This window comes from Rattus rattus, chromosome 8 (assembly GCF_011064425.1).
Source record: "Rattus rattus isolate New Zealand chromosome 8, Rrattus_CSIRO_v1, whole genome shotgun sequence".
Lineage (NCBI taxonomy): Eukaryota > Metazoa > Chordata > Mammalia > Rodentia > Muridae > Rattus > Rattus rattus.
This window is the reverse complement of record NC_046161.1, coordinates 37,699,525-37,727,187: the sequence shown is the minus strand read 5'-3', so window position 1 is coordinate 37,727,187 and position 27,663 is coordinate 37,699,525. Positions and strand designations below refer to the sequence as shown.

At 48.7% G+C, this 27,663-nt stretch overlaps 1 protein-coding gene across 1 annotated transcript in view; it reads left to right on the top strand.

Annotated features, from left to right (window-relative positions):
* Positions 1–27,663, top strand: part of Pou2f3 (POU class 2 homeobox 3) — an 80,748-nt gene extending 53,085 nt beyond the window's left edge. Inside the window, exons 4-13 of the mRNA XM_032909771.1 lie at positions 5,049–5,153; positions 5,807–5,909; positions 8,282–8,364; positions 11,674–11,856; positions 12,246–12,387; positions 14,516–14,652; positions 16,663–16,824; positions 22,866–22,932; positions 24,230–24,368; positions 26,480–27,663. Of these exons, the coding sequence (XP_032765662.1) occupies positions 5,049–5,153; positions 5,807–5,909; positions 8,282–8,364; positions 11,674–11,856; positions 12,246–12,387; positions 14,516–14,652; positions 16,663–16,824; positions 22,866–22,932; positions 24,230–24,368; positions 26,480–26,519 (1,161 nt within the window). The 3' untranslated portion in view covers positions 26,520–27,663. The remainder of the gene's footprint in view (positions 1–5,048; positions 5,154–5,806; positions 5,910–8,281; positions 8,365–11,673; positions 11,857–12,245; positions 12,388–14,515; positions 14,653–16,662; positions 16,825–22,865; positions 22,933–24,229; positions 24,369–26,479) is intronic.

The window sequence follows — 27,663 nt, the reverse complement described above, 5'->3', positions numbered from 1 at the left end:
GACCCCAGCCCTACCATGCCCCTGTCCATCCGAGGAGGTGCAAGGCACAAGCACTGCTTTGCCCATCCCTCCTGATCTATCTCTGGGATGTTTCTATTTCTAGTCTTTTCTAGTAGGAGGGGTGATGAGGAGGGTCACACAGCCTCGAGATTTGGGGGTGTCTGGCTATGTATCCTTGTATCCACATCTGAAGGTCTCTGGGCTTCTGTGGCATGAGAGGGTTCTACATTCTTCAGGCTGAGGAAGACACCAATGAGGCCAGGAAGGGGCTTCTACCTCCTCAGGAGGGGTGCCTTCCTTCTAGAACAAGACTACTGCTTTCTAAAATAGTAAAGTCAGGGAGTTCACTTGGATTAGAAAAGATAATCACTCACGATAGCTCTTCACCTCTCTGGTCACTGCCCAAGACTCATTACAATACCTTTGCACAGAGCCGTGGGTGGAGGAGATCCTACACCAGCAAACCATCTGCTAGGAGGATGGGATGCTCTGGGCCTGAGCCAGGGCAAGCGCATACTCTGGCCCCTGTCCCCAGGGATTAGCCATCCCAGATAGAGCGAGCGCATAGGGGCCTTTCCACTCAGGTGACAAGAGCTGTCAACAAGGCCCTGGAAACCATCTTCATGGTGCTAAGCAGGCTGTGGGTTCAGTTGGGTTTTCACAAGTATGAGGGGGGAAACTGGGTCTTCGTCCAATTAGCCTGCGGTTCTCATCTTAGAAGTCAACGGGACCCAACACAAGTCTCTATCTCATCTCGCAGACCCACAGCCAACACCCAGTTGCCTGGAAAGGTTCCAGCCCTTTTCCACTCGACAGCTGTGAAAAGGGATTTTTTTGGATTAGCGAGGGCTTTATTTCTTAAATTCTTAGGTTTCTCGGCCCCTGAGAGTTTACAAAAAACCTGCTGGAGGCAGTACTTGTGTACCGGCCACTCCAGCCCCTTGCGCTGTCTGTTTTTGTTTTTGTTTTTACTTTATTTTTATTTTTTAAAACCAAGGGACACCTTGGCCCCACAAAGCTGAGATTCTAGAAGAAGTAATCCCTGTGTCTTTTTGCTTGTTTGTTTTTCAGGACAGGGTTTCTCTGTGTAGCCCCAGCTCTCCTGGAACTCACTCTAGATCAGGCTGTCATTGAACTCGGATATGACTGTCTCTGCCTCCCTGCTGGGATTAAAGGCTTGCGTGCCATCACACCAGGCCTATTGCGTCTTTTTCATTTTCTTTTGTTTTTCATTTGTCCTCTTTGGGGGTTACACTCAGCACTTCTTACCCAGGAGGTGGGGGGGGGCGTGGGGAATTGTGAGAAAAATGAATGAATAAAAAGACTGATGAGTGAGAAAAAAACGAGACCAATTCATCTCCGAAAGAGTAACATAGGACGTTCCCAAGAAGCCCCAGCCTGCACCTTAAGGAGGTCTTTACCATCAGGCGTTCTGTTTGCTGAACTGGGAGGTGGGCGTGGCCCCCTCCAGAGGAGTGTCAGGGCATCGATCTTTGAGGGAGATGAAAGGGTGCTTTTTCTTTTATGGTGGTGCTGGTTTCTGAACTTCAGCACAGCAGGAAGACCTGGCAGTGATCCTAACAGATAGCGCCCAGGTTGGAGGCAGAGCGCATGCTTCTGAGCTCTGTCATAGCCACACCCCCTTATCTCTCTCCACGGAGCATAATGAGCTTGGAAAGGAACCCAACACTTGCCTTCGAGCTGGAACTACGCCAGGCTGCCTGGGATGGTTCTACTGGTGTGATTTCTCGTCCACGTTCCGTGATCTCCTCTATCCCCCCCTTCCCTCCATCCTGCCTCTATGAGCCTCTCTGGGATGGGGATGCCCGAGGGCAGAAAAAGAGTAGAAAGCAGAGAACAAAGAGATGTGACAGAAAGGCTGGCCAAAGTAATTTTTGGAGCAGATTTGTTTTGGTGGAGGTGGTTTTGGAAGAAGAAGCCATTGATTATCTAGTTTTTAAAAACCTGCTCAATGGAATCTAGGTTGTGTAGACTATAAGATCTGTGGATGGAAGCCGGGTATCAAAATTCCTGAGATGGATGGGCAGAGCTAAGGGGGCCTAGGGAGGGAACCCTAGAGACCAACCCATCTGCCCTGACTTCTAAACTCTTAGAGTTCTCTCCATTAACTTAGTGCTACCATTTCTTTTCCCTACTCCCCCTTGCTTCTCTCTCTGTGTGTGGGCAATTACTTGCAAAGTATCCTAGAAAAGCCAGCTTCTTACCAATCTATCCGTCTAGGGCTTCTCTGGGGTTTCTTGGTAATCACTGACCTACCAAGTCTACCATCTGTTCATGTGACTAGAGTTGGCTTTTTATCTCTTTAGAACCAGAGGGATAAAAACCACATATGAACACCTAACAGGTGGGGAGACCCCTATTGATCAAGATCACATGGGAAGTTCGAGACTGAGTTAGGATGAGGGACAGGGTCCACCTTCCTCACTGTCTTGTGTTTGACTTACTGCCTCCTCTGATCCACAGAGGGGAGCTTTGCCTTACTTTCAAACAGTAGATTTATTTGTTTTTAAAGGTTTACTTATTGGTGCACATGTGTATGTGTGCGCATGTGTGTGCAGGTGCCCATGTAGGTCAGAAGAAGGCATTGGGTCCTCCGTAGCTGGAGTTGGAGGCTGTTTCTGAGCTATCTGATGTGAGTACTGGTCACCAGGAAGAGCAGCAAGTGCTCCTAACCAATGAGCTCCAGCCCTATTATTTATTGTCTTTTAATCAATTAATATTCTTCAGGTTCCTACTGTTTAGCTCCTTCCTCTGTCAGCCAATGAGAATCCCCTCCTCGGTGATCAAAGTTCATTCTGTAGGGATTCAGCACAGGTTCAGATGTTAATCTCAGTTTTTTATTTAGTTTAATTATTTATCTTTGTCACTTGTGTTTGGAGGGGGGGTGGTCTCCTGTGTGGCCCAGGCAATCCTTATACTGGAGACCTTCCTGCCTCATCCTCTGACAACAGCGTGCACCACCTTGTCTAGCTCTGAATCTCAACTTTTTGCTTGGGTCAGACAAATACCCAACAGGAAGGATTCCAAGCTACCAATGACATTCCCAGGACAGACCAAGACAATGGTTTATGCCAGAATCTTCTTGGTTCAGAATTTTATCTGTGGAGAAAACAACCAGCTGTCAGCTGGTCTATTTCAGAAGGTCCTGCCAAAGTCTTTCTCAAAGGGTGGTGTGGATTCTATACTCCTTGATATATTGTATGCTTTCAAAGTCACTTGGCTCCTCTCCCAGTGGACTTCCTAAGTTTTTGCTTGAGAATAGTTGTTCTAGCGTAGGAGAGGGATGGGCACAGGCAGGACTTCCTGTCTTCCCCAGGGATTCCTGGGAAGCCCAGAAGTGGTGGTTCTTGGGTGTTTCATGGAAGGGTGGTAGAGACAGAAGAACTGGAAACCACCAAGGGTCCCTCAGGCTCTGTCACCAAAACCATGCAGACCCAGAGGACCTCAGCAGATGCAGCTTAACACTGGGAAAAGGGATGAACGGACAGAGTCTCCGACAGGCAGTTTCCAGGCTTCCAGGCTTCATGGATGGCAGTCCATGCGTGGAAATAAAGAACGGACTCTGGAGATCAGTTAAAGGAGGTCACTTTTTTTTTCTTTCTCTCTTTTGAGGCAGAGAGTTTTAAAGATACGATTAGAAGCAGAGTCACCTCATAAAGGAAATTCTGATACCCCAGTACAGTAGAAAAGAAAAGGATTTACAAACATTTATTCTAGCCAGCTTTCTTTCTTTCGTTTGTTGGTTGGTTGGTTTTTGAGTGGCCCCGGCTGAGTTCAAATATGATCCCCCTGCCTTGCCCTCCCAGTTGCTGTGATCAGAGGGCATGCACGCACTTAGCCACTGAAGACTATTTTCTGGTTTGGGTTGTTTTGTTTGTTTTTGTTTGTTTGTGACAGGGTCATGTTATCCTCTAAGCTATCCTTCTATGAGAACAGCCATTATTGACACAGAGCAGCTGTGACTGTTTGTAAGAGACCCCCAAAATCAGGCTTTTGACTGACACCCCCCCCAGGAGGAGATGAGGATCATTAGAGCCTTACCTGAGGTTCATATCATTCTCTCCGTTCCTTCCCGTCAGTTGTGTGTAATTCTGACCCAATTGTGTGTGTGTGTGTGTGTGTGTGTGTGTGTGTGTATGTGTGTGTGTACGTACACCACGGACAATTAACTGGAGGGCGTGTTCTATGCAGCTGTGGGAAAACCATTATCAGTCCTCAAAGAAGACTCTCCAGTATGGCTGCTCTGGGGTCCCCCATGCTCCTGTGCGTGCCCCTTCTCCAGCTCCATAAGAAAGCCCATAAAACCCACTGTTTTCCCGGAGTGTACTTTGGTTTGTCATTGTGGCATTATAAGGAGAAGGCAGACTTTTGTTACGTCTCCCTAAGGCAAGAACTTTCACAGGCCCTGAGACTCACCATGTAGCCCAGACTGGCCTTAAACTTCTAGTAGTCCTCTGTTCGCAACCTCCCAAGGATTGACGTCACAAGAATGCACTACTATTCCTGGCTTAGCTTTCTTGCTACAAAATTTGAAATTATATTTGTTTATGACTCATTCATCCATTCATGTGTAGAGAGAGTGTGTGTGTGTGTGTGTGTGTGTGTGTGTGTGTGTGTGTGTGTGTGTGTGTGTAGACATGTCATGGCACATACATGGAGGTCAGGTCATCAGGCTTGGTGGCAAGTGCTTGACCTGCTAAAGGTCAGCATAGCAAAAGGATGAACAAACCTAAGCTTTCTCTTTGTTTTATAAGTCACTATGCTCTTCTGGTTTTCTCATTCCAAGGAAACGTACTTCATGCTCACACAGCACCAGCAAGGTTTTAGTAGGGGTAGATGGCTCTGCCTTGCAGACTGGTCCTATAGAGTCCTCTTAGAATCCGTCCTTCCCCTCAGCCCAGGGAATTCTTGGCTCCCCTCTTTCTCTCCAGACTTACCACTCACCTCTGGCTTTACTCTTCCCGGTTCTGCTTCTATCTGCCTGGGGAGGCCCAGGACTCACTCTCCCCTTCTCCCTCTCCTTGCAGATTAAGACAGAGGATCTGGGTGACACTTTACATCAGAACCTCTCCCACAGGCCATGCCACCTGAACCAAGGGCCTACCATGATGCCTGGAAACCAAATGTCTGGGGTAGGTGCCAGCCCGTGTCATTGACTCCACCCAGTGTGCTTACTGGGCCAGAGAGCTCATGCCTCTCATCCCGGTCGTCATGAAGCCGAGGCAGAAGGAGTCACTACAAATTCAAGGCCCGCTTGGGCTACACCGTGAGTTTGCAGCTCGTGCGGCTATGGAGTGAGAGCTTGTCTCAAGCAAACAACAGCAAAAGTAACTGATCGTTTGCCCCATCCCCTAGAACCTTCTAGAAAGACTCGGGTACAGGAAATACCTAAAGGGTGGCTTTTAGCATTATTGAGTGACAGGATAGTTTAAGGAAATGGATGGTTGGCATCGATGCCGCTTCTAGGATAAGCCTCTGCGATTCAGGTGATACCTATTCTCCGTCCTCGGGGCATCTGTAGTTGGGAGGCAGATGGAAGCTTGAGAGCTAAATAACTATGCTGCAGGGGCCGATTGCAGGAGCAACAGTAGCATTCGTAGTGAAGTAAGTACGGTGCACCACGTCCTGTGCTACGTGTCCCCACCACCTAACAGAATGAAGCAAGGATATTGCCCACAACTCCAGAGTTTGCTGCCCCAGGGACTCTAGGAGCCATAGCCTAACAGGTTTATTCAGGTCCCCCACTTGTAGACGACGTAACATCTGTGTATCTCCCCACATGCAGGACATGGCTTCTCTCCATCCACTTCAGCAGCTTGTGCTGGTCCCTGGCCACTTACAGTCTGTATCCCAGTTTCTGCTTTCCCAGACCCCTCCTGGGCAGCAAGGTAAGTACCCTGGGCTTTGTACAGTCACTACCAGAGTCTAGAAAAGGCTGTTGTTGCTTACTGGGTGTGGGGGTGTCATGGATGTTACTCACCCCTCTGGTATGAAAACCAGCTTGGGGCTGGGAATAGCTCTCAGCTTACAGAAGGCCCTAGGTTTGAGTCCCGGCATTACACGAAACCAGCCACGGGGTGCCATCTTTAAACCTAGCAGACTTGTAGGCGGTGGCAGGAGGCTCACCCTTTGTCTGCACAGCAAGTTTAAAGTCAACCCGGGTTTTGTATGGAAATCCTGTCTGAAAAAGACCAGCTTCTCTGCCTGAGACCTAGGGAGGGGGTCCCTGTGGGGCCCCTCCAGACTATTCAGTGTTCCTGTTTTTCCCTCCCGCCCAGGCTCTTGCTGAAACTACATTTTTCATAGAAATTGGGTCTAAAGGTTTGGAATGGTGGGGATGTGGGTTGAGGTAACACAGGGAAGTCAAAGCTACCTGGGAAACGAGTACGATGAGTCTGATTCTTTGGAAGTCGGCTTGCTTTGAGCCTTTTCCCTCCTGTTGGCCTGGCTATGATCTGTCTGGATGGAACAGCAGTGCCTCCCACAGGCCGTAGACATAGGTTCTGGTTGTCTTTGGCAGAAAGCCCTGAGCAAACAGATCAGAGAGTATTACTAACACTGGGCATCATTGCTTAACATGCCCGGGAGTCTTCGGAGTTGTTTTCCTGACTTATTCCTCAGAGCGCTGTTGTGCTATAGATAGCCTTACTACATGCTGGTGACCTACTAGAAAGTTCCAGAACAGCTTGAGCCCCGTGCTCACTGAGATTATCACACTGTACTGCTTGCCTCTCCACCCACTTATGCCAAACAGGGCTGAAAATGCTGGTGGAAATACAAGTTGTGCTTAGCTTATACTCTAGAGGAAGATTTGGAAATCCAGGCAGCTTACAGCCCACTCCCAGCAACCTGCCCGCGAGACACAGGCCCTGGGCTTAGCTTGCAGGGTGTCTTGGAATAGCACTGGGACGAATGGGAACACATCTGAGTGTTTATTTTTGGCTAACCAGCACCCATCACGCCCCTGGACTAGGAAAGAAAAGATGAACATTAGTTCGGCCTCTCTCTGGAAGATTGTACTGTGGTGTGAGCACGGCCCAGGCACAGAATGCAGGGGCACAGACATGTGATACAATAGAAGAGATAGAAAGCAGGTTAAAATGTGAAGTCAGAGAAACTTTTTTTTTTAATTACTGGCTGTGTTTCTGTAGAAAATTCACACCATTTCTGCAGGTTTGCGTCCTGTAAAATGAAAAAGGAAAGCTCTGCACAACAAGGTCAGGGATGGGCGCGTGGTTCCGTTCACATGGCGAGCCTCTGCACATTGCAGAATGCAGTGGAAGCAAAAATAACATTCAGGCCTCTTCGTTCCCAGCCCAGGGTTCCTCTAAGGCCTCTCTTATACCTTTTGACCTTTTGAGGCTAAAGAGCAGAGGGGCCAACTTTAACAGGTGTGGTACATTAGTGACCCAGAACCATGGGAAGGGCAGATATGCCCAAGAGCTTGTCTACGCTGAGTGGCTGAGATCTGCCTCTGTTGTCGGCTTTTGTGGTCTGGGGGGTTCCCTCCTGCCATGAATGAGAAGAGCTGACTCTGGCCACCGGAAGACAGAAACTACTTACCACAGACAGGCAGGGGCTTTTCTTGGAATTTTTCCCTGAAGACAAAAGGAGAGGGAGGTCCCTAGGAAAGGTAGCCTATAGGTGAGTCCGCACTGCCCAAGGGAGTTTGAAGGCCCCAGCATCTGGCCTTCCTCTTGCTCCCAGTCCTCCCTCCCATGAATTTAATGACCTGGTCTTCAGGAGCCTCTGACCAATGACCCAGTACCCTTCCCGGCAATATGGTACCATCTGCTTGCTCTGTCTTACAGATCTGGCAGTCCTAAACATCTCAAGTGCTTCCCCTTGCAGGCAGATTGAAATACCCAGCTCCCCCCCAGGGCTCTGTAGTCATTCCTGTGTCCTCTTCTCTCTGGGCTTCTCACCCTGCTAATCAGATCTCAGGGAGAGTGTCTTGACCCTCCTCTGCCTTTGCGGCTTCACAGGCAGGCAGGCAGGCAGGCAGGCAGGACAGGTTTGGGGACTCTGTTTACAGCTGTTTATTCCAGAGTCTGGTCGGCCTCCACCTGATGTGGCAATTGCTGGCAGTGCCCACAGGGCTTTTCAGCCAGGCTTAGGGTGGGTTGTGGGACCTGATTAGGTGAGCAGGAGGAGGGGGCAGTTAGCATGGTTTCAATGTTCAGCTTGTCTTTCAAATGGCCTGGATTTTGTTTGTTTGTTTGTTTGTTCCTTTGTCCCTTTGTCCTCCCCTGTCACTCAGGTCTGCAGCCGAATCTTCTCTCCTTTCCACAGCAACAGAGCACTCTACTCCTCCCACAGACAGGACCTGGCCTCACCTCCCAGGTAACTGCTACTCTCCACCCCTCCTGATTCTTAACAGATTGTCTCAGCCCTCGGCAAACTTCAGCTTCTCAGTCTTCCCCTCTTTAGCAGGACACTCACTCTGAGGGTTCTCCCTCTCAGTACCTGGGGAAACCCCAAATTACTCCTAAGGAGGTCATTTGCCCTGTCACTAGAATGAGGTGAGGCTTCCAGGCTGGCCAGCTACCTGTCAGCAGCTTCAGTCCCTGGCATCACCTCTCTCAGAATTTAGCCAATTACTCAAGGGATGCTGATATCCCCCCCAGTTCCACCGAGATTCCCTCAGTCCCAAGGAGGGCAGGGTACCAAAGCCAGTATCTCACCTCAGGACCACTTCAGCAGATTACATCCCGCGTGTTGGGGACAAGCAGGCTGAGATCCAGCAGGAGGGCCCTATGCAAACCCGATGTGGCTCACATCTACTATCAATTATGAAATAAAAGCCCGTTTCTTGCCAGGGATCCCACTGGACCATCAATTACCTGCACAGATACATGACTTGTTTCTACAAGGGATGACCAGAAGTGACCACAGAGACTTTTAATATTCTTTCTCTGGGCTAAATCCCCAAGGCTCACGGAAGGACCTTTGGCTTTTCCCAGGCCTAATGTCCACAGAAGATAGCTAGAGGGGGAGCGCCACCTAGTGGCTGAGTGAAATGGGGACAGCTAAGTCGGATGATGCACTTTTCTTCCTTCTGGCTGCACCCCGCGCATGGCATCCTTATACATCCTGACCTATGACTACGAGGTTCTAGAGCGCACTCAGGACAAGTTCTTGCGTCTAGTGTTAGAACACAACGAAATTGTCGGAGGAGCCATAGAAGGTGTTTAAGACCCTTCTACTCGGGGTGCCATGGTTTGTCTGTAGTCCTGGCTACCAGATGAGGCCAAGGCGTGAGAATCGCTTGTTGAAGACCGTCTTAGGTAACACAGAGAGACCTTATCTCTGTGTAAATACGTAGAAAGGTCCTCCTAGGGGCTGACCAACAGTCCCAGAAACAAAAGCAAAGAGAGGTACAGGAACTCTGGGACATCAAACTGATATAATTGGGCAGTTGGTGGAGCAGGAGGCAGCTGTGTTGTTCACTGAGTTTGTCAAATGAAATAGCAAGCGAATTAACAAAAAAGAAACTCAAGGGCTACTAGAACTTTACTCTGAGGATCTGTCTCCCTCCACCGCCACCCTCATCTCCTGCAAAGCAGGGCCCACCTGTGATGTTTCTAGCCATTCTGATCTAGGAGACGCCTCTTCTAAAAATAAGGAGAAAACTCTTTAACTTGACTCTGACTCCTTATCCTCTTCTTCATGAGGATGCCAGTCTCTGGTAAACCAGAACAGGAGAGGGATTTAACTTTCTCTGTCTGTCTAAGAAGAGGCAAGGGGATTTTCACTCGTTGTCCTCAAAGGCAGTGAAGTAGTCTTTGTGCTGGACCAGTGTCTAGCTCTCAAGGTCTGGACTGCATCCCATCTTTGTGGAGTAATAGATATCTCAGGGGCTGGAGAGATGGCTCAGTGGTTAAGAGCACTGGCTATTCTTGTAGAGGACCTAGGTTTGGTTTCCAGAATCCACATGGTGTGTAATGCCCAAAATCAACCTATAAGCCTCACCTGCCCAGGAACCAGGTAACTTCCTGGGGTGCTGGGAACTGTAGTTCTTGAGAAATAATGAAGCCTCATGGTAAAGTACAGGAGGCCTGTAGGTTTGTCTCCATGTGGCTGAAGCACGTGGCTTGAGGCAATTCCAGGGAATTGTCCTGACCCAAGTCCATCTCTTGGTCTGTATTTAATACTCACTAAATGCGTGCTTTAAATTTGGCCCAAAATGGTGTGCTTGGTTTTCCTGGTGAATCACAGGATTAACAGGTGGTTCATAAACATCTGTAACTCCAGTTCTAGGGGATCAGACCCCCTTTTCTGACCTCCAAGAACACACCTTGGTGCACTTACACATGTGCAGGCTAAAACACATGAACAAGAAAATCTTTTTAGAAAGTAGATATTTCAAGACTAGATATATTCCTGATCTCATTGGAGTACAGTGTGGCTCTAAATTAAATGGTAAAATTTCCTGTGAAATAAGATTAAAGGGGGAATGTCTTTTGACAAGGCACATTGAGATAACACTAGTTAAAACAAAACAAAAACCAACCAAACAACAACAACAACAAAACCTTTGACTGGGGTCAGAGAGATGGCTCCACCCATCTCAGTACTCACATGGTGGCTTACAGCCATCTGTAACTCCACTCCCAGGGGATCTGACGCCCTTCTTGTTTCTGTAGGCCATGGGCTCACAGGGTGCACAGTCATATATCTATAGGCAAAACCACCCAAACACATAAAATAAAAAAATAAATAAATCTTTCAAAAATGCCTTTGATCAAAGCTACAACACTCTCCAGGAATAGTGGTATATGTCTATAAATCTGGTATGGTGTTGAGGCAGGAGGATTGTGAGGACCTGGCCAGATTGGGCTACATAACAAGATCCTTTCTAAAAGAAAGAAAGGGGGGTTGGGGATTTAGCTCAGGGGTAGAGTGCTTGCCTAGGAAGCGCAAGGCCCTGGGTTCGGTCCCCAGCTAAAAAAAGAACCAAAAAAAAAAAAAAAGAACTAAAAGAAAGAAAGGAAGGAAGGAAGGAAAGAAGGAAGGAAGGGAGGGAGGGAGGGAGGGAGGGGAGGAGGGAGGGAGGGAGGGAGGAAGAGAGAAAGAAAGAAAAAGAGAAAGAAAGAAAGAAAGAAAATACACAAAATCAACCCACAGCATTTTCTTTAAAGAGAACAGTAAAGCGGCCCTCATAACTAATGTCTTGAATTTCCAGATCTCCACCCCCCCCACCCCCCCCCCCCACCCCTGTTGTCTTCATTCTGTGACTGTTGTGTGTGCCTCCATCACTACTTTGTTCTATGGAAAAGAACACGGGCCAAGCCAACGACCTTTTCCTTGTCCCATGCTGAGATTTGTCCCAAGCTGAGATCTCAGATCTCACAGTAAACAACCCTGCCAGTTCCTTTTATGGTGGAAAGCTGAGTAGAGGAAGTCACCTATTCTGGGTCAGTGAGTCACAGACCAAACGCCAAAATGACCACCTCCTTGTCTTGGCTTCTTTCTGGGTCTGCCCCAGGTACCCTGTTTTTTGTTCCAGATCATAGAAATGCTAATTCTCTGTCTCTGCCCATCCGCAACAATAGGGCTCAGGGAACCCAAGGCCCTGTCACCCTCTAAGAGAATCTTTCAGTAACAACTGCAGAGTCTTTGCAGCTCACCGCAGCATGCGTTCCTTATCAGGCAGTTGGACGCCCTGGGCTGTCAGGATCCTCTTTAGAGCCCCACCTGGAAGCTTCTCAACATCTGCAAGGGCCCAAGCATCTGCCTGGCCCCGGAGGGAATGACGAACCCACTGACCTGGAGGAGCTGGAGAAGTTCGCCAAGACCTTCAAGCAGAGGCGCATAAAGCTAGGCTTCACACAGGTTTGCTTTGGGAGCGGGAGTTGGAAAAACTGGGTTGTGGTGATAAAGGCTGTGTCTACCCCAGTGCAGGCTTCAGGAGCATCCCGACATGTCTTTGGAGCAAGTACACTACATCCTGTTCCCTGTGAATCGAACAGGGGTTGCTAGTGGGAAGGAAAGTAGGGGTATTGCTCGGGGAGATAGAGGAATAAAGACCAGGAAAGGGCGTGGCCCCACAGAGAGCGGGAGATAAGCTGGTTTTGTATCCTAGAGGAAAAAGACTAGGAAGGTGCAAGGCTGTGAGCAGATGCTCAGGGCTCCGACTGTGTGGTAGCTTTAGGGTGGTGGAGGTCACAGGCAAGAAAAGGACATCTGTCCCTCACCCTCCTTGCTCTCGTTTCCTCTCACAGGGGGATGTGGGATTGGCGATGGGAAAGCTGTATGGTAACGACTTCAGCCAGACTACCATCTCGCGATTTGAGGCCCTCAACCTGAGTTTCAAGAACATGTGTAAACTCAAGCCGCTGCTGGAGAAGTGGCTGAATGATGCAGGTGGGTGGCAGGGAGTGAGAAACAAGCACAGAAGGGGCCCCGGGAGATTCCATGGGGGGCTTTTTAGGGGCATGTGTGTGATGGGGCTTGAGCAAGGTAAGAGGTGGATTACTTCTCCTCTGCAGCCTGGCATGAACCGAGAAGTGAGACCTAGGAGACTGCCTATTAGTCTGTTCTGTTCTGTTCTCTCTTCTGTTCTATTCTCCTTTCTTCTCTCTTCTCTTTTCTCCTCTCCCCTCCCCTCCCCTCCCCTCCCCTCCCCTATCCTCTCCTCTCCTCTCCTCTTCTCTCCTCTCCTCACCTCTATTCTATTCTCGTCTCTTCTCTCTTCTCTTCTCTCTCCTCCTCTATTCTATTTTCTACCCCAGAGCTAAGTTATATTTCGAGATAGCTGTTTAGAGGCAAGATTTACTTACTCAAATTGTATGGGAATCAGCGTGGGTCAGGAGACCAGAAAGAGGGCCCTGTAGGGTCCCACTGAGGCAAGAAGTCTCAGGCCCAGCTCCAGGTGTTTGGGTCTTTTTCTTTTTTAAACAACCTGCTTATTTATTTTATATGCGTGAGTACACTGTCGCTGTCTTCACACATACCAGAAGAGGGCATCAGATCCCATTATAGATGGTTGTGAGCCACATGTGGTTGCTGGGAATTGAACTCAGGACCACTGCAAGAGCAGTCAGTGCTCTTAACCACTGAGCCATCTCTCCAGCCTCCCCACCCCCCACCCCTAAGCTTTTCAGGTCTTTATTTTGCTATTCTAGAGCAGGTGTCAGAGGACAGACAATAGCCATGATCAGGACTGGCCAGAAAAGCCTGTCAGAAGGAAGGGTGATCAGGAGGTAGAGTCTGTCAAGATCCAAGGAGTCAGAACCAGAAGCCAATGAATGGGAGGACATAGCAGCAGAAAGAGGAAGGGACAGAGCTTCTGACGTTTGAACCAAATAAAATTGTTCGTCTTTGGGGGCTGGGTGAGGCACTGGAGGTTTGACCACAGTGCCTGTTCATCTCTCCAACTGAGACTCCCCCTCTCCCAGAATATCTCCACACACTGCCAAGTGTGCTCAGGGACGTGAGTGGAGCAGGCTGGCCCCTGCTTGAGACCATCTAGGTGAGAGGGAAGGAAGAGTCCTCTCTCTCAGGGTCAGGTTCTGTTAAGTGGGGTGGGCTATTGATTCCTATTCGACTGGTAAAGGCAGGAGGGGGCGGGCTGAGTGGCCAGGGTGATTCTCTTCAAGGAAGGTCCCCTCCCTCAGAAGCGTGCCTGGGAATCGTACCCCCTCCTCAACCTATTGCCAGGAGACAACGTTTACTGGAACATCCAAATCGAAGAAATGATCTGAAGCTCATAGAGTCCTTGGGGAAGGATTTTACAGTATTGTTAGTACGGGTTCTCCCCACCTTGCGACCTTGGCTCCCACCTCGATGGCTTTAGAACTAGTGTAGGTTCCTAAGCGCCAGCGAAAACCCATTTCACTCAGTGCTCACAGATGGGCACATCTCTTAAAATAGGTCATATGGTGTGACTCATAGCTCTGCTTGCAACCCTTACGCCCACACAGACCACTGATGTCTGGGCATCCCTGAACCATGACTACAAACACCGGGAGACTCTGTCGGGGGAGCCCTCGGGGGTATTTGCCCAGAGCATCCTGGAGAAGCAGGACGTGATCCGTCTTAGTTAGGGTTTTACTGCTGTGAACAGACACCGTGACCAAGGCAAGTCTTATAAAGGACAACATTTAATTGGGGCTGGCTTACAGGTTCAGAGGGTCAGTCCATTCTCATCAAGGTGGGAGCATGGCAGCATCCAGGCAGGCATGGTGCAGGCAGAGCTGAGAGTTCTACACCTTCATCTGAAGGAAGCTAGTGGAAGACTGACTTCCAGCCAGCTAGGACGAGGGTCTTAAGCTTATGCTCACAATGATCTATCTACTCCAACAAGGCCACATCTTTTAATAGTGCCACTCCCTGGGCCAAGCATATATAGTACAGCACATAGTCCGTTTTGGATTATCTGCTGGGGTCAGGGCAGGATCCATGGGAAGGACTAATAAATCTCAGGTTTGCTCTGGCGGGCTAGAGCAGCCACACATCTCCATCTCTGAGCTTCATTTGCTCCTCTCTCCAGAGTCCTCCCCGTCAGACCCTTCAGCAAGCACTCCCAGCTCCTACCCCACTCTCAGCGAAGTGTTTGGCAGGAAGAGGAAGAAACGGACCAGCATCGAGACCAACATCCGCCTGACTTTGGAGAAGCGATTTCAAGATGTGAGCAGCATCCTCGGGTGGGAATGGGTGGGCTTGAGCAGGTCCCACCTGTGCAGGAAGCTGGGCTCGGTTCAAGACCCTAAGCACTACTCCCCCATCCTCCACCTCCCTGGGAAGGCGCCAAGTCACCCTTCTACACTGGGAGCCTAGGAAGGCTGACCTCCCAAAGTTCCAGAAAACTCTTCCACTTTCTCTGATATTTATTTGGGGCTCCTCGTCTTTCTCACTGCAAGATTCAAGAATGGGACACAGTGTGTGTGTGGTTTATGTGTGTGTGTGTGTGTGTGTGTGTGTGTGTGTGTGTGTGTGTATGTGTGTGTGTTGGGATCTATATATTTGAGGCAATGAGAGAAAGAAGTCAGAGCATTATATAAGTCTCTGTCTTTTTTGAAGCAAATTTTACTTTTCAACTTAAAAGTATAATTAAGAGCTTGCAAGAGGACTCAGTGAGGAGGAAAGGTGCTTATAGCCAAGCCTGATGACCTACGTTCAATCCCTGGGAGAACATGGTGGAAGGAGAGAACCAGTTCCTGCAAGTTGCCCTCTGACCTCCACACACCTTTGCCATGGTGTATGAACACATAAGCATTACATTTTTTGAAAAGGGTTTCCTCTTTAGTAAAAGATGTAGTAAATGCCCATTGTCAACCATTTGGGAAGCACAGAGAGAAGGAGAAAGGAAAAAAGAACCCATGGTCTTTTGTTTTGTTTTTGTTTTGCCTCCTGTTTGTCTGTCTTGTTTGCCTTTGCTGTTTAAAGATCTAGTCTCACACTGGAGTTTGCCCAGACCAACCTGTATAGAACCCACTATGTAGCCCAGGCTAGCCTCAAGCTCATAGCGCTCCTCCTGAGTCCGTCGCCAAGTGTTAGGACTATGCTTGGGCCTCTGCCACCGTCCCCAGCTCACAGTGCCTTCCAAAAGCACTTGCTTGTGTTCCTTTTTCCTTACCCACTTTCACTCTGGTGGTTATAGTGCACAATCTCCCCACCTTCCCCCAACAATTAAACTTTTATTTTTTTAAAGTTATTTTTAAAACATGCATTCATGTCTTTTTTTAACTAAAAGTTTTCAAATCTTTCCATGTTCTAAATTACATCTTTGAGCCATAGATTCTGGACGCTCAAGAACAGCAAAAGCATATTCTTGAGGGAGTGCATGCAAACTGTGGGCCTCACGGGAGCTGAGGGTGAGAAGCGGGATATCCAGGTGACACTGAGAGGCTCTGTAGAGATCCTTCAGGTAGCAGTCCCTAGAGCCTCCCTGGATACTGAAAACTCCTCAGTCCAGCCTTGGAGGTTCTGGCTGCTGAGATTGCTACCCTGGAGCAGGTCTACCAATGAGTCTGGCTTGGGGATGCCACTCTATGGCTGCATCCTGCTAGCTTTATGACTGGAGTTGAGTTTCCCATCTTTTTAGGTTTCTTAGTTTAGTTAAAGGAGGATGCCGGGCTGAGGGAGAGGGGCTCAAGCCACAGACTGGGTGGCAGGTCAGAAGGACAGAGTGATGACATCATATTGCCTGCAGCTCAGAACGTGGTAGGCCTGAGAGTTCCAGCCTCCTCGTTTTCTAAGAGATGTGAAGGGAGAGGTTATGAGGAAGGACTCAGGGGGATGTGTTTTTCCCAAGGAGCCCAGCCGCCCTTCATAATTCACCTGTGGAGGCCTTGCAGTGGAACTACTCACTAGGCAAGGAGTACAGGAAGAGACCTATCTCTTGTATCCTCTCTCCTGTACCAACCCTGCGCTTGACGCTATACACATGCTTAACCCTTACCACAGTCTGACATGCTAGCCGGTTGTCTCATTCCATATATGGGAAGACTGAGGTGCAGAGGTAAAGCAGATTTCTAAAGACACTCAGTAGACATGGGATAAAGCCAGTATTCCGCCCTTGGTCTAAGGCCTTTGACCCGTGTATTCAATTCTTTGTGTTTGGAACATCTGACCCTCACTGCAATTCCTGAGCCTGTTTCTGTCTCCTGACCACACCCTATCCCTTTGTCCCTAAAGAACCCTAAACCCAGCTCGGAAGAGATTTCCATGATTGCGGAGCAGTTGTCCATGGAGAAGGAAGTGGTAAGAGTCTGGTTCTGCAATCGACGCCAAAAGGAGAAGAGAATCAACTGCCCTGTGGCCACGCCTGTCAAGCCGCCCATCTACAACTCCCGGCTGGTAAGTGGCTTGGTGCCAGACTGATTGCCAAACACTTGGTGGACTGGTACCTGAAGGCCGAGAGTCTTCCGTCCTAGAGAGTGGTAGTTACTGGGGAGGGGAGATTCTGTGCACGAATAAACAAGTGGATTCAACTTATAAAAATGCATGATACGGAGATTAAACATGGGCGGAAGGGGGCTGTTGAGATAGCATAGCCTGGAAGGGTGCTTGCTGCCCAACCTGATGACCCATTTTCCGTCTCTGAGATGCCCATAGGAAGGAGAGAACCAGTTCCCAAAAGTTGCCCTGTTACCGTTACACATGCTATGGTGGAGCTCACAAAATCATACATGTAAAGTAATTAAAACGTAATCCAATTTTTATAAACATGCGTAAAGGTGCACAACGTGACTGGGACATTTGCGCCTTTTGAACAGGAGACTGGAGATAGCCCGTCTGATTAGGTGGTATTTGAATGAAAAATGTAAACTTCGTACGGGGATGAAATGTGGGTCTATCTAGGTGGCAGGGTATTCAAGCTGGTGGGACCAGCAAGGAAGTCTATGCAAAAGGGACCAAAAGCAGGTGACTTCAGAGAAGTAGTGGGGAGCAGATTCCCCAGGGTCTTGGAATTCAATGAGAGGACCCAGGACTTCAGCTGACTGGAGTAGGAAGGTATTGGAGAAGCCTAGATGTATACGTCTGTACTGGGACATGGGCTGCTAGGCAGAGAACAACATGGGAAGCAGGAGACCAGTCAGGAGACAACCATCAGGCTGAGAGTAGAGGAGGCTTGGAGCGTGGTAGCCATGGTGATGAGCGTGAACTTGCTGGATCTGTATATTTCTCAGCCGTGAAACCAACAAGACGTGCTAATGACTCAGATTCAAAAGCAGGACAGCAGGCAGGAAGGCACTGCCATGTTTTTTCTGGGTGGCTTTGTTGATTTTGTTTTGTTTGTTTTTTTTTTTAAATGGATTTATTTATTATATATGAGTACACTGTAGCTGTCTTCAGACACACCAGAAGAGGGCATCAGACCTCATTACAGATGGTTGTGAGCCACCATGTGGTTGCTGGGAATTGAACTCAGGACCTCTGGAAGAGCAGTCAGTGCTCTTAACCACTGAGCCATTTCTCCAGCCCTGTTTTGTTTGTTTTATGGTACAGGGTCCCATGTAGCCCAGGCTAGCCTTAAGCTCACTATATAGCCAAGAGTGACCTCTATCTACCTCCCATGTTTATAGGTAGTATAGGTATGTATCACCACACATGGTTTCTCTCATGTGAGCTATGGAACCCAGGACTTCCCACATGCTAGGCAAACACTCTTATCAACTGAGCTACCTGAGAACTAAAATTACAGGCATGGGCCACCATGCATACTATTGACACTGCCCTTTTATAAAAAAATATTGAGCTGGACATGGTGGCCCACACCTTTAATCCCAGAACTCAGGAGGTAGAGGCAGGCTGGTCTCTATGAGTTTGAGACCAGCCTGGTATATGTGGTGGGCTCCAGGACAGCCAGGATGTTAGATGTGTTGACTAGGTACTCAAGAGGCAGTGCCTAGTTAAGGTTAAGTCTTAGTCTCTGGCCTGGAGAGATGGCTCAGTGGTTAAGAGCACTGACTGCTCTTCCAGAGGTCCTGAGTTCAATTCCCAGCAACCACATGGTGGCTCACAGCCATCTGTAATGGGATCCGGTGCCCTCTTCTGGTGTGTCTGAAGATAGCGGACAATGTACTCATATACACAAATAAATCATTGAAAAAAGAAAGTCTCGGCCTCTGGTCTTCCAGGGAAAAGCCAAGACTCAGTGAGAATATCTCGAAGTTCTAGGGAGACACGGAGGTTTGAGAATTAGAAAGGGTCAGAAAGAGATGGGACCTGGTTCTCCATCTTTAGGAACATTGTGGTAGAAGAGCTGGAAAGAATGATGTCCTCTAGTCTTCTAGCATTCCCGGGTGGCTGCAGGCTAGGTAAGACATAGCAATGACTTAACAACTACCACATTGTGGATACCCTTCCCCCTACCCCACATAGTCCCGGGCCAACTCTATGTTGGTGTCCCTGTCAAGTACTGGAGAGAAAAGGATAAATACCCTTTATTTCCAGTCCAAGAGGACCTCTGTGTCAAGCAGAGGACACACACACAAGCAAACAAGAGGTAAACAGCAGGGTCTCTAAGCAACTTAGCAGCAGCAGCTGACACACCTTGGGGAGGGTGGCTAGGAAGGCTCCCCCAAGGAGGTCATTAATGCCTGAATTGAGTCTGCAAGAGGCAGGTAAGTGTGGGGCGGGACTGTCTCCAGGGGAGACGGGAGGGCAGCGAGGTGGGGGGGAAGTGTACAGCGCATTCAGGGAACCGCAGGTTCCGTGCCCAGGAATGTTGAAAAGTGAGACTGGGCTGATCGATGGGTAGTTGATAGAGAAGAGTGTCAAGAGACACAGGGTTGCGGGTGTAATGTGGTTGGTAGAATGCTTGCCTACTACGTGTGAGGCCCTGGGTTCCATCCTCAGCCCCGACGTATAATCTCAGCACAAGGGAGGTGGAACAGAAGTTCATGATCATCCTCGGTGACTTAGGAAATGACGGACCAGTTTGAGCTCCACAAGGCTCTATCTCAGGAACAAACAAACAAAACCATAAACAAAAGGCCTCGGTTAGTAAACTGAAAGCTGGCTCAGGGCAGGGAGAGCGATGGGGGCAGAATCCTTGCGATGACTCAGAGTGTTCAGGCTGGTCTGGTTGGGTAGACGGTAGCAGTATGTGTGGACCAAGCAAACAGGATCGGCTGGTTTCGGAGTGGGCAAAGGTAGTACTCCATTTCTATGCATCATCATGATATAGGCCTGCAGGACACCTAAGTGGGACTGCCCCAGAGACTTGGAATGATGGATATAGAGGTCAGGAGAGAAGCCGGGATGGAGACATGGATTGGTGGTGTCACAAGCACAAGCATAGGGGTGGCAGTTGAAGTCCCGAGGGAGGAGAAGCTCTGATATGGAAACCCGGGTAACATCAGCCGATTGAAAGCAAGAACCAGAGGAGGAAGAGCCTAAGAAAGCAAGAAGTAGAACCAAGTATGTGTGGAGAGCTGGGCAGGAGTCCCACACAAGCATTGTGGGAATGAGGATAAAAGGCACTCAAGTCAGCATAGCAGCCACAAGTGGGGAGCCCATGATTTGCTTGAAGGACATGGTGAGTCGTTCTGCAGGCACAAGGAACAGCCTGTGGGAAGGCATGCTGTTAAAGAACCCCAAGCCGGGGCTGTGAAGGTGGCTTAGCACTTATCAGCACTGGATGTCGTCAGAGGAATCCAGGTTTGATTCCCAGCGCTCACACAGCAGCTTAAAGCTATCCAGAGCATCCTATGTTTTCTTCTGGCCTCTGCAGGCACCAGGCATTCACATGGTGCACAGACATATGTGGAGGCAAAATATACCCATACACATAATCTAAATAAATCTTTTTGAAGAGACAAGAATTTTCAACATAAAAATGGCTACACCATGTCTGGAAGACAAAGTTCCACACTAGATATCACAAGAGGGAAGAGAATGTGTTCTAATCTTGTCTTTTTCCTCATGTCTTTTTTTTTTTAAAGATGTATGTATGTATGTATGTGTGTGCATATGTATGTATGTATGTATGTATGTATGTATGTATGTACGTATATGAGTGCTCTATCTGCTTGAACACCTGCATGCCCGAAGAGGGCATCAGATCCCATTACAGATGGTTGTGAGCCACCATGTGGTTGCTGGGAATTGAACTCAGGACCTCTGGAAGAGCAGTCGGTGCTCTTAACCCCTGAGCCACCTCTCCAGCTTCCATCCTCGCCTCTTGATGGAATAAAAACAGGTGTCCTTTGTAAATGATCCAAAGCAATCTCAAGATAGTTGAGTTAGAAAAGTAGATTAATAAGGGCTGGTGCTGGAGAGATGGCTCAGTGGTTAAGGGCTCATATTTCTCTTACAGAGGGCCTGGGTTCAGTTTCCAACACCCACTTCTGCTCCCGTGTATCTGCTGCAGGGGGATCCAAGGCCCCCTTCTGGCCTCCATGGGTATTGCGGTCACATGCACATATACACATGTTTAAAAATAAAATCTTAAAATGAACAAAATTCTAAAGGGTTTTGGAAGTTGTATGTTGCTCAGTGATATAACACCTGCTTAGCATGCACAAGAACATAGGCTCTGTCACAGCAATACACACACACACACACACACACACACACACACACACACAAGGCATGATTGCACAGATCAGTTTGGCACCATTTTGCTACCATGTGTAAAAATATGTTTAAAGTAAGGGCCGTCCATATGCATGTTTACATATGCATAGCCTGTCTTTACCTGGAAATGGTAGGAGCTAATGACAGTGACTGCCTACCTTATTATCTACTTGAAAACAACCAATTTCTTGGGTGTGGCATCTGGGAGGAGAGGTGAGGTGATTGATAGCATCTCTCACCACTCTGCTGCTCCTCCCAAACTGTCCCCCACCTGCCTCTACCTCTCACAGCCCTGCCCACCAGGCAAGTGCATTGTAAAAGGTCAATGGCAGCATGGAGGAGGGTCGCTGATGAGTTAGGAACCGAGAACACGCTACATCCTGTTGGAGGGGCTGTCCCAGAGGAGGGGAGGACCGCAGCAGATGGCAGCTCCCTAAGTGGAGCATCTACATCAGTGTCCTATGGAGATGCTGCTCAGAGGTTCCTTGTCAACATGAGAAAAGTCAAAAGAGTTAAAATCCTGCAGACCTCAGCTCAAAAATGGAGCTAAAAGAGCACCTCGGGATAAGCAGGAGTCCACAGCCCTTTCTTCAGGGAATGAGGGAGCTAGCATTGAACAAGCTGGTGTTCTTTGCCAGTCACAGGGTCAGAAGTTTTATGGACATTATCTCATTAAATCTTAATTAAAAGAAATATCAGGGAGGTGCTGCTGCTGTTTCACAGCTGAGAAAACCAAGCCTCCCTGGGGTTGGTAACTTACTCATAGTCACGCAGATGGTGACTGACAGAGCCAGATCTCACACTTATATCTGTCTGCTCCTTATGATTCTGGGCTAATCATAGTGAGGGGTAGGTTCCCGAACGGGGAGGTTAAAGTGTATTATCTTCTGTGTGAGTGTGTGTGAGTGTGTGTGAGTGTGAGTGAGTGTGTGTGTGTATCTGTGTGTGAGTGTGTGTGAGTGTGAGTGTGAGTGAGTGTGTGTGTGTGTATCTGTGTGTGTGTGTGTGTGTGTGTGTGTGTGTGTGAGAGAGAGAGAGTTGTGGGGGGGCAGCAGTCGATGTTGGACATCTTCCTCAATTGCTTCGAATCTTGTTTTTTTTGAGATAAGTTCTTTCATTGAGTCTGGTGCTCTCTGTTTGGCTACATTCGATGCTCTTGTCTTCATCTTCCCAGCATGGGATTACAGGCTGTGACTGTTACACCTAGCTTTTCCGTGGGTGCTGGACACCTGAACTCTGGTCCTCAGGCTTAAGAATCAAGCACTTTAAGTCTCTCTCTGTCTCTGTCTGTCTGTCTCTGTCTCTCTCTCACATACATGCGTGCATATATGCGTGCACGCACACACACACACACACACACACACACACACACACACACCACAGGGTTTTGCTATGTATCCCTAGCTGATGCAGAACTGACAGCCATCCCCTGCCTCAGTCTCTCGAGCACTGAAAGTAGAAATGGAGCAGGCAGCCCCAGCATCTTCCAGAACAAGGACCTCATTGGCTTGCTCCTCTCACCACCAGGACACCCAGACAAGCCTTCAGCCTGGCAGTACCAGAGAAACTTTGCCAGGGACCTCAGCAGAAGGGGGAATGGTCTATGTCTGTACCAGGGAGTTTCTGCAGCAGGCCGGAAGTGGGTCTGGTATGTCATAGTCCACAGGTCTTCCTACGGAGTATGAGGTGAAAACTTTGGAGTAGGAGATCATCAAGGAAGGCACACTGCTCTCTGCAGCCTTTAGCCCAGTGTCCTGAGAGAAGATGTCGCATGGACATTCGGACATTCACAGGCCTCTCTTGTTTTTTTTCAGGTCTCTCCCTCAGGGTCTCTGGGCTCCCTCTCAGTCCCTCCTGTCCACAGCACCATGCCTGGAACAGGTGAGCTTTCAAATAAGGTTTCCAGACACCACGAGAATTAATCTAAATACCATATTAAAACTGAAAGGACCAGGGAGTGGTGGACACACCTTTAATCCCAGCCCTTGAGAGACAGAGGCAGGTGTTCAAGGCCAGTCTGGTTCACAAAGCGAGTTCCAGGACAGCCAGAGCCGGCCTAGAGAAACCCTGTCTCAAAAGAAATAAAACAAACCAACCAAAAACACCCAACCTAAGCTAGCATTCCTTCAGTGTGTCTTGAAAGACATCAAAAATCAGAATAGAAGAGAACAGGGCTCCAAGGTTTGGGAAACGCTTGTAAGCAAAGATTAAACAGGTGTTTGTGGGTGGGGATTTAGCTCAGTAGTGGTAGAGCGCTTGCCTAGCAAACGCAAGGCCCTGGGTTCAGTCCCCAGCTCCGAAAAATAGAAAAAAGAAACAAACAAACAAACAAACAGGTGTTTGTTTTTATTTTAACTGCCCCATGGCTTAGCACTCAGGGTGTACAATGCATTCCAAAATGAGCTGGAGGAAGACGGGGTTTCAAACACGTTTCCAGGGGTCTGTTTTTCCACAAGCACCTGTAGTGTTTCAGAGTTTAGTAGGGTGGGCCAATGCCCAGATGGTCTCTAGGATTGCTAACATCTGCCTCAAATGGTAGGGTAAATCTCAACACGTCCTATTTATTTTTTTCAAACCTCAGTTTGAATAGTAAAATATATGACACTCTGTCCATGAAACACGTGTTGGGGTTCTCAACTCAAGGAATACCTATTTATTCCAAGGCCAGCGTTTTACAGAGGATAAAATGAGGTTGGCATGGGTCAGGGCAGGCCCAGAGGAAGCGAGGGTCCCCTTCAGGGGGGACCACGTGTGTTTTCTTTGTTCAGTCAGAGAATGTGGGGTTCTGGCAGGTCCCTCTGCTCTCGGGTTTGCTTCCCCCATGCCTCTTCCTTTCCTAAGCTTCACACTCCTTTCCCCTCACGCCCAGGGTGTGTCCCACAGTAGGATGATTTTTGGCATCTGTCCTCTGCATTTGGCAAGTCGTGGACTGCCAGAACCAGCCACACTACTCTGAGGGCCTGGGCTGCAGAGAGGACTTGAAAAGAGAGGGCCCCACCAAAGATGGGCTGACGGGTGGGCCTTGCTACTTGCATGGTGGACGGTGGGCAGACGGGTGGAGGCAGGGTGCCCTGTGGGGATTACATCAGGAAATGATGTGTTGGAAGGGCTGTGTCACAAAGGTCCCCAGACCCAGCAGCATTATTTTGGCCTTGTTTTTGTCTCCCTTTGTCCTTAGTAACGTCATCCTGTTCCCCTGGGAACAACAGCAGGCCCTCGTCTCCCGGCTCAGGACTCCATGCCAGCAGCCCCACGGCATCTCAAAATAACTCCAAAGCAGCAATGAACCCCTCCTCCGCCGCCTTTAACTCCTCAGGGTAAGTAGAAGGAAGTGAGGAGGCATCTGGCAGGCTCGGGGGCACGTGAGGCGCTGGACCAGTGCCATAGGCGAGAACTGGAAACAGAAAGTAGGGTAGCGGTGGGGATGGATGGAGGAGGGAGGCTGGACTGCAACCCCCAGGGGTGGAGGGTTTAAAGAGGAGCTGTCGCCAGTGAGCAGTCCTGGCAAGGGCTGATGTCAACAAAGCCAAAATTTCCATCCTCACCTCCATGGTGGAAATTTCCAAATGCTCACGTGAGAAACGATCAGGTCCTTCGCCGGGCTCAGGAGCCCTGCATACCAGGAACTGCAGTCATAGGACATTCTGACCTGCGTCTGGAGCTAAGGCGTTGACCAACTCTGGCCTTTAGGTGTGGCTGGTACAGGGAGACAAAGAGGTGCTGCTGGAGCCCCGTCTCCCAGTTAAACCCGGGAGTCAGCAGGTGTAACGGGCCTTAGCTCCCAAAGTGGCTAAACTACTGGAAAAAGTGTCCTTAGAATGGATGCAGCAAGAACCTTCCCAGGTGCAGGCGTGGGGGCTTGGCAGACAGTCCAGCTGGTAAAGTGGGGTGTCTTGCAAGCATGAAGACTGAGTCTGAACTCCAGAACTCCGGTCAGGTGTGGCAGTGTGCTTGTAATCCAAGGGCTGGGGTAGGAGTGAGGAGAGAAGCCTCTGAGTTCCTGGCCACTGAGAGCGCTTATCTCAAATAAAGAGGGCAGCATTCCTAAAGATCGCACCCAAGGTTGACCTCTGGCCTCTGTATGTGTGCACATAGATTATCTTAGGGGTTTTTTTTGCTTCACAGAGAGCAAGGCAACTCTTACAAAGGAAAACATTTAATTGGGGCTGGTTTACAGTTCAGAGATTTAGTTTGTTATCATGGTGGGAAACATGGCAGGGTCCAGGCAGGCATGGTGCTGGAGAAGGAGCCGAGAGTTTCTACATCTTCAACCCAAGGCAGCAGAAGGAGACTCTGTGCCACACTGGGCAGAGCTTGAGCATAGGAGATCTCAAAGCCCAGTCCTACAGTGACACACTTCCTCCAACAAGGCCACACCTACTCCAACAAGACCACACCTACTCCAACAAGGCCACACCTACTTCAACAAGGCCAAGTCTCCTAATGGTGCTATCCTCTATGGGCCATGGGCCAAGCATTCAAATACATGAGTCTATAGGGGCCAAACTTAGTCCAATTGCCACACAGATATACACACATACATTAAAAGAAAAAGAAGAAGAAATTGGTCATGGTGGTACACTTGGAATCCCAGCATATAGGCTAAGACATACAGAAGACTAAGACAGAAAGACCATGAACTTGGAGGCAGCCTGTTTTAAACATAATGAGATCCTGTCTTGTTTTGTTTTGTTTTTTGTTTTGTTGTTGTTGTTTCTGAGACAGGGTTTCTCTGTGTATCCCTGGCTGTCCTGAAACTTGCTCCGTAGATAGACCAGACTAGCCTTAACTCAGAGATCCGCCTGTCTCTGCCTCCCAAGTGTTAGGGGTCAAAGCTTATGCCACCATTGCCTGTCGAGAGGCTGTCTCTCTTTTTTATTTTGAAGATTTCTTTATTTATCTAATATATTTGAATGTCTAGCTGCATATACACCTGCATGCGGGAGGAGGGCATCAGATCCCATTACAGATGGTTGTGAGCCACCATGTGGTTGCTGGGAATTGAACTCCGGACCTCTGGAAGAGCAGCCAGTGCTCTTAACCACTGAGCCACCTCTCCAGTCCGAGAGGCCATCTCTTAAACACACAGACAAACCAAGTTGAGTGATAGATTATGCACTTGAGATGGATCCACTTGTCCAAATCCAGTGAGTTCAGCAAGGCATCTGTCATCTAGATGTCTCAGAACCTAGAAAGTCAGAATTTCTGGGAGTGAGGCGACCCAAGTAAGTTTAGTAGTTTAATATTGAAAATACGGTTCATGTACCATAAAATTCACAAGTTCATGTAGCTATCACTGTTTTCTGGGATGTTTCCCTCACCCCTTAAGCATCCCCCTGCCCGCCTGTCTAGCTCTCATCTCCCCATTCCTTGTCTTCCCTGTCAGGTTTATAACTCAGAGTCTGGCCCGTGTTGCTCTTCCTTCCAGGTCATGGTACCGTTGGAACCATCCCGCCTACCTCCACTGAGACCAAAAACTTCCTCCCGTTCCACCTGGCCCCTGGTTCCCATCAGGAGGAAGAGCGGCCACGCCTTCCACGTATGGACAGACACTTTGAGACTCGGAGTGGGAGAAATGGCCGCTGCTGAAGAGCAAACCCACGATCTTGCCTTCTCCTGGATCCAGAGCTTCCAGAGAACCAAGCTGTGACCAAAGGCCACACTCTTGCCTTGGGCTCTTGATCACCCCGCTGGGAGTTTACCGTGCTCACCCGTGACCCGCTTCATGCTCACATGATGGCTTCACCTATTGGAGGAAGGGCATTCTGCCATTGTTAGTTTTCAGCTCACCGGTGGGCTTCTGGGACAGCCTTTTGCTCGGTGTGCCAAACTGCAAGCAGGGTAGATTATGGTTTTGACTCTGACCTCAGCCACAATCCTGAACTGATCCCAAATTCTATGGGAAGACTGAAATCTCGTGTCTCTACCAAAGCCTTATTTTGTTAAATTAGCACAGTTTTCTTACAGCATCTCCATTTTTGTCCAACTTTCTTTTAGCCCTTACTCCCTTTTCTACAACAAAACCTGTCTATCCTTGGGTCCTACAAAGTCCCTTCCTCTCTACAAACGGCTAAGCTCCCCTCTGGCCATGTTGCTCCATCCACATGTACTCTTTTGTTGCCCACATGTTCCCAAGTTCAAGAACACTTGTTTTTTCTCTGTTCCCTGTGGGTCTTCTTGTCCTGTCCCCTCTCCTTGCTCCTGGCCACAGAGAAGTACACACACTGTGGCCACGTTCTTGTACATAGTCCTTTCCTACTCTGCACTATGACCGTTCATCTTTAATGTGTAATTTCCCAGCGAAATGTTTAACTCAGGTGTGCATTTTGAAGATGTCTCTATATTATTTTATCTTCTGTTAGAAAAGGAGGGGGGATACCAAAGTGTGGAACACCCCACAGAGTTCCCACGTGAGCTGGGGTTCTGCAGACTTTGTGGGGGAACATTGTATGTGGAGTCTCCTTCTGTGGGTCTGTGTGTAAAACTGTCACATGAAAGCCATCCCAGAAATGGTACCTTTTGTTTTTTAGAGACTGAATATCCAGGAAACTGTTGAGACTCAAAGGAATCTCTCTGTTTCTAAATATATTTGTACAGCAATGACATAAACTA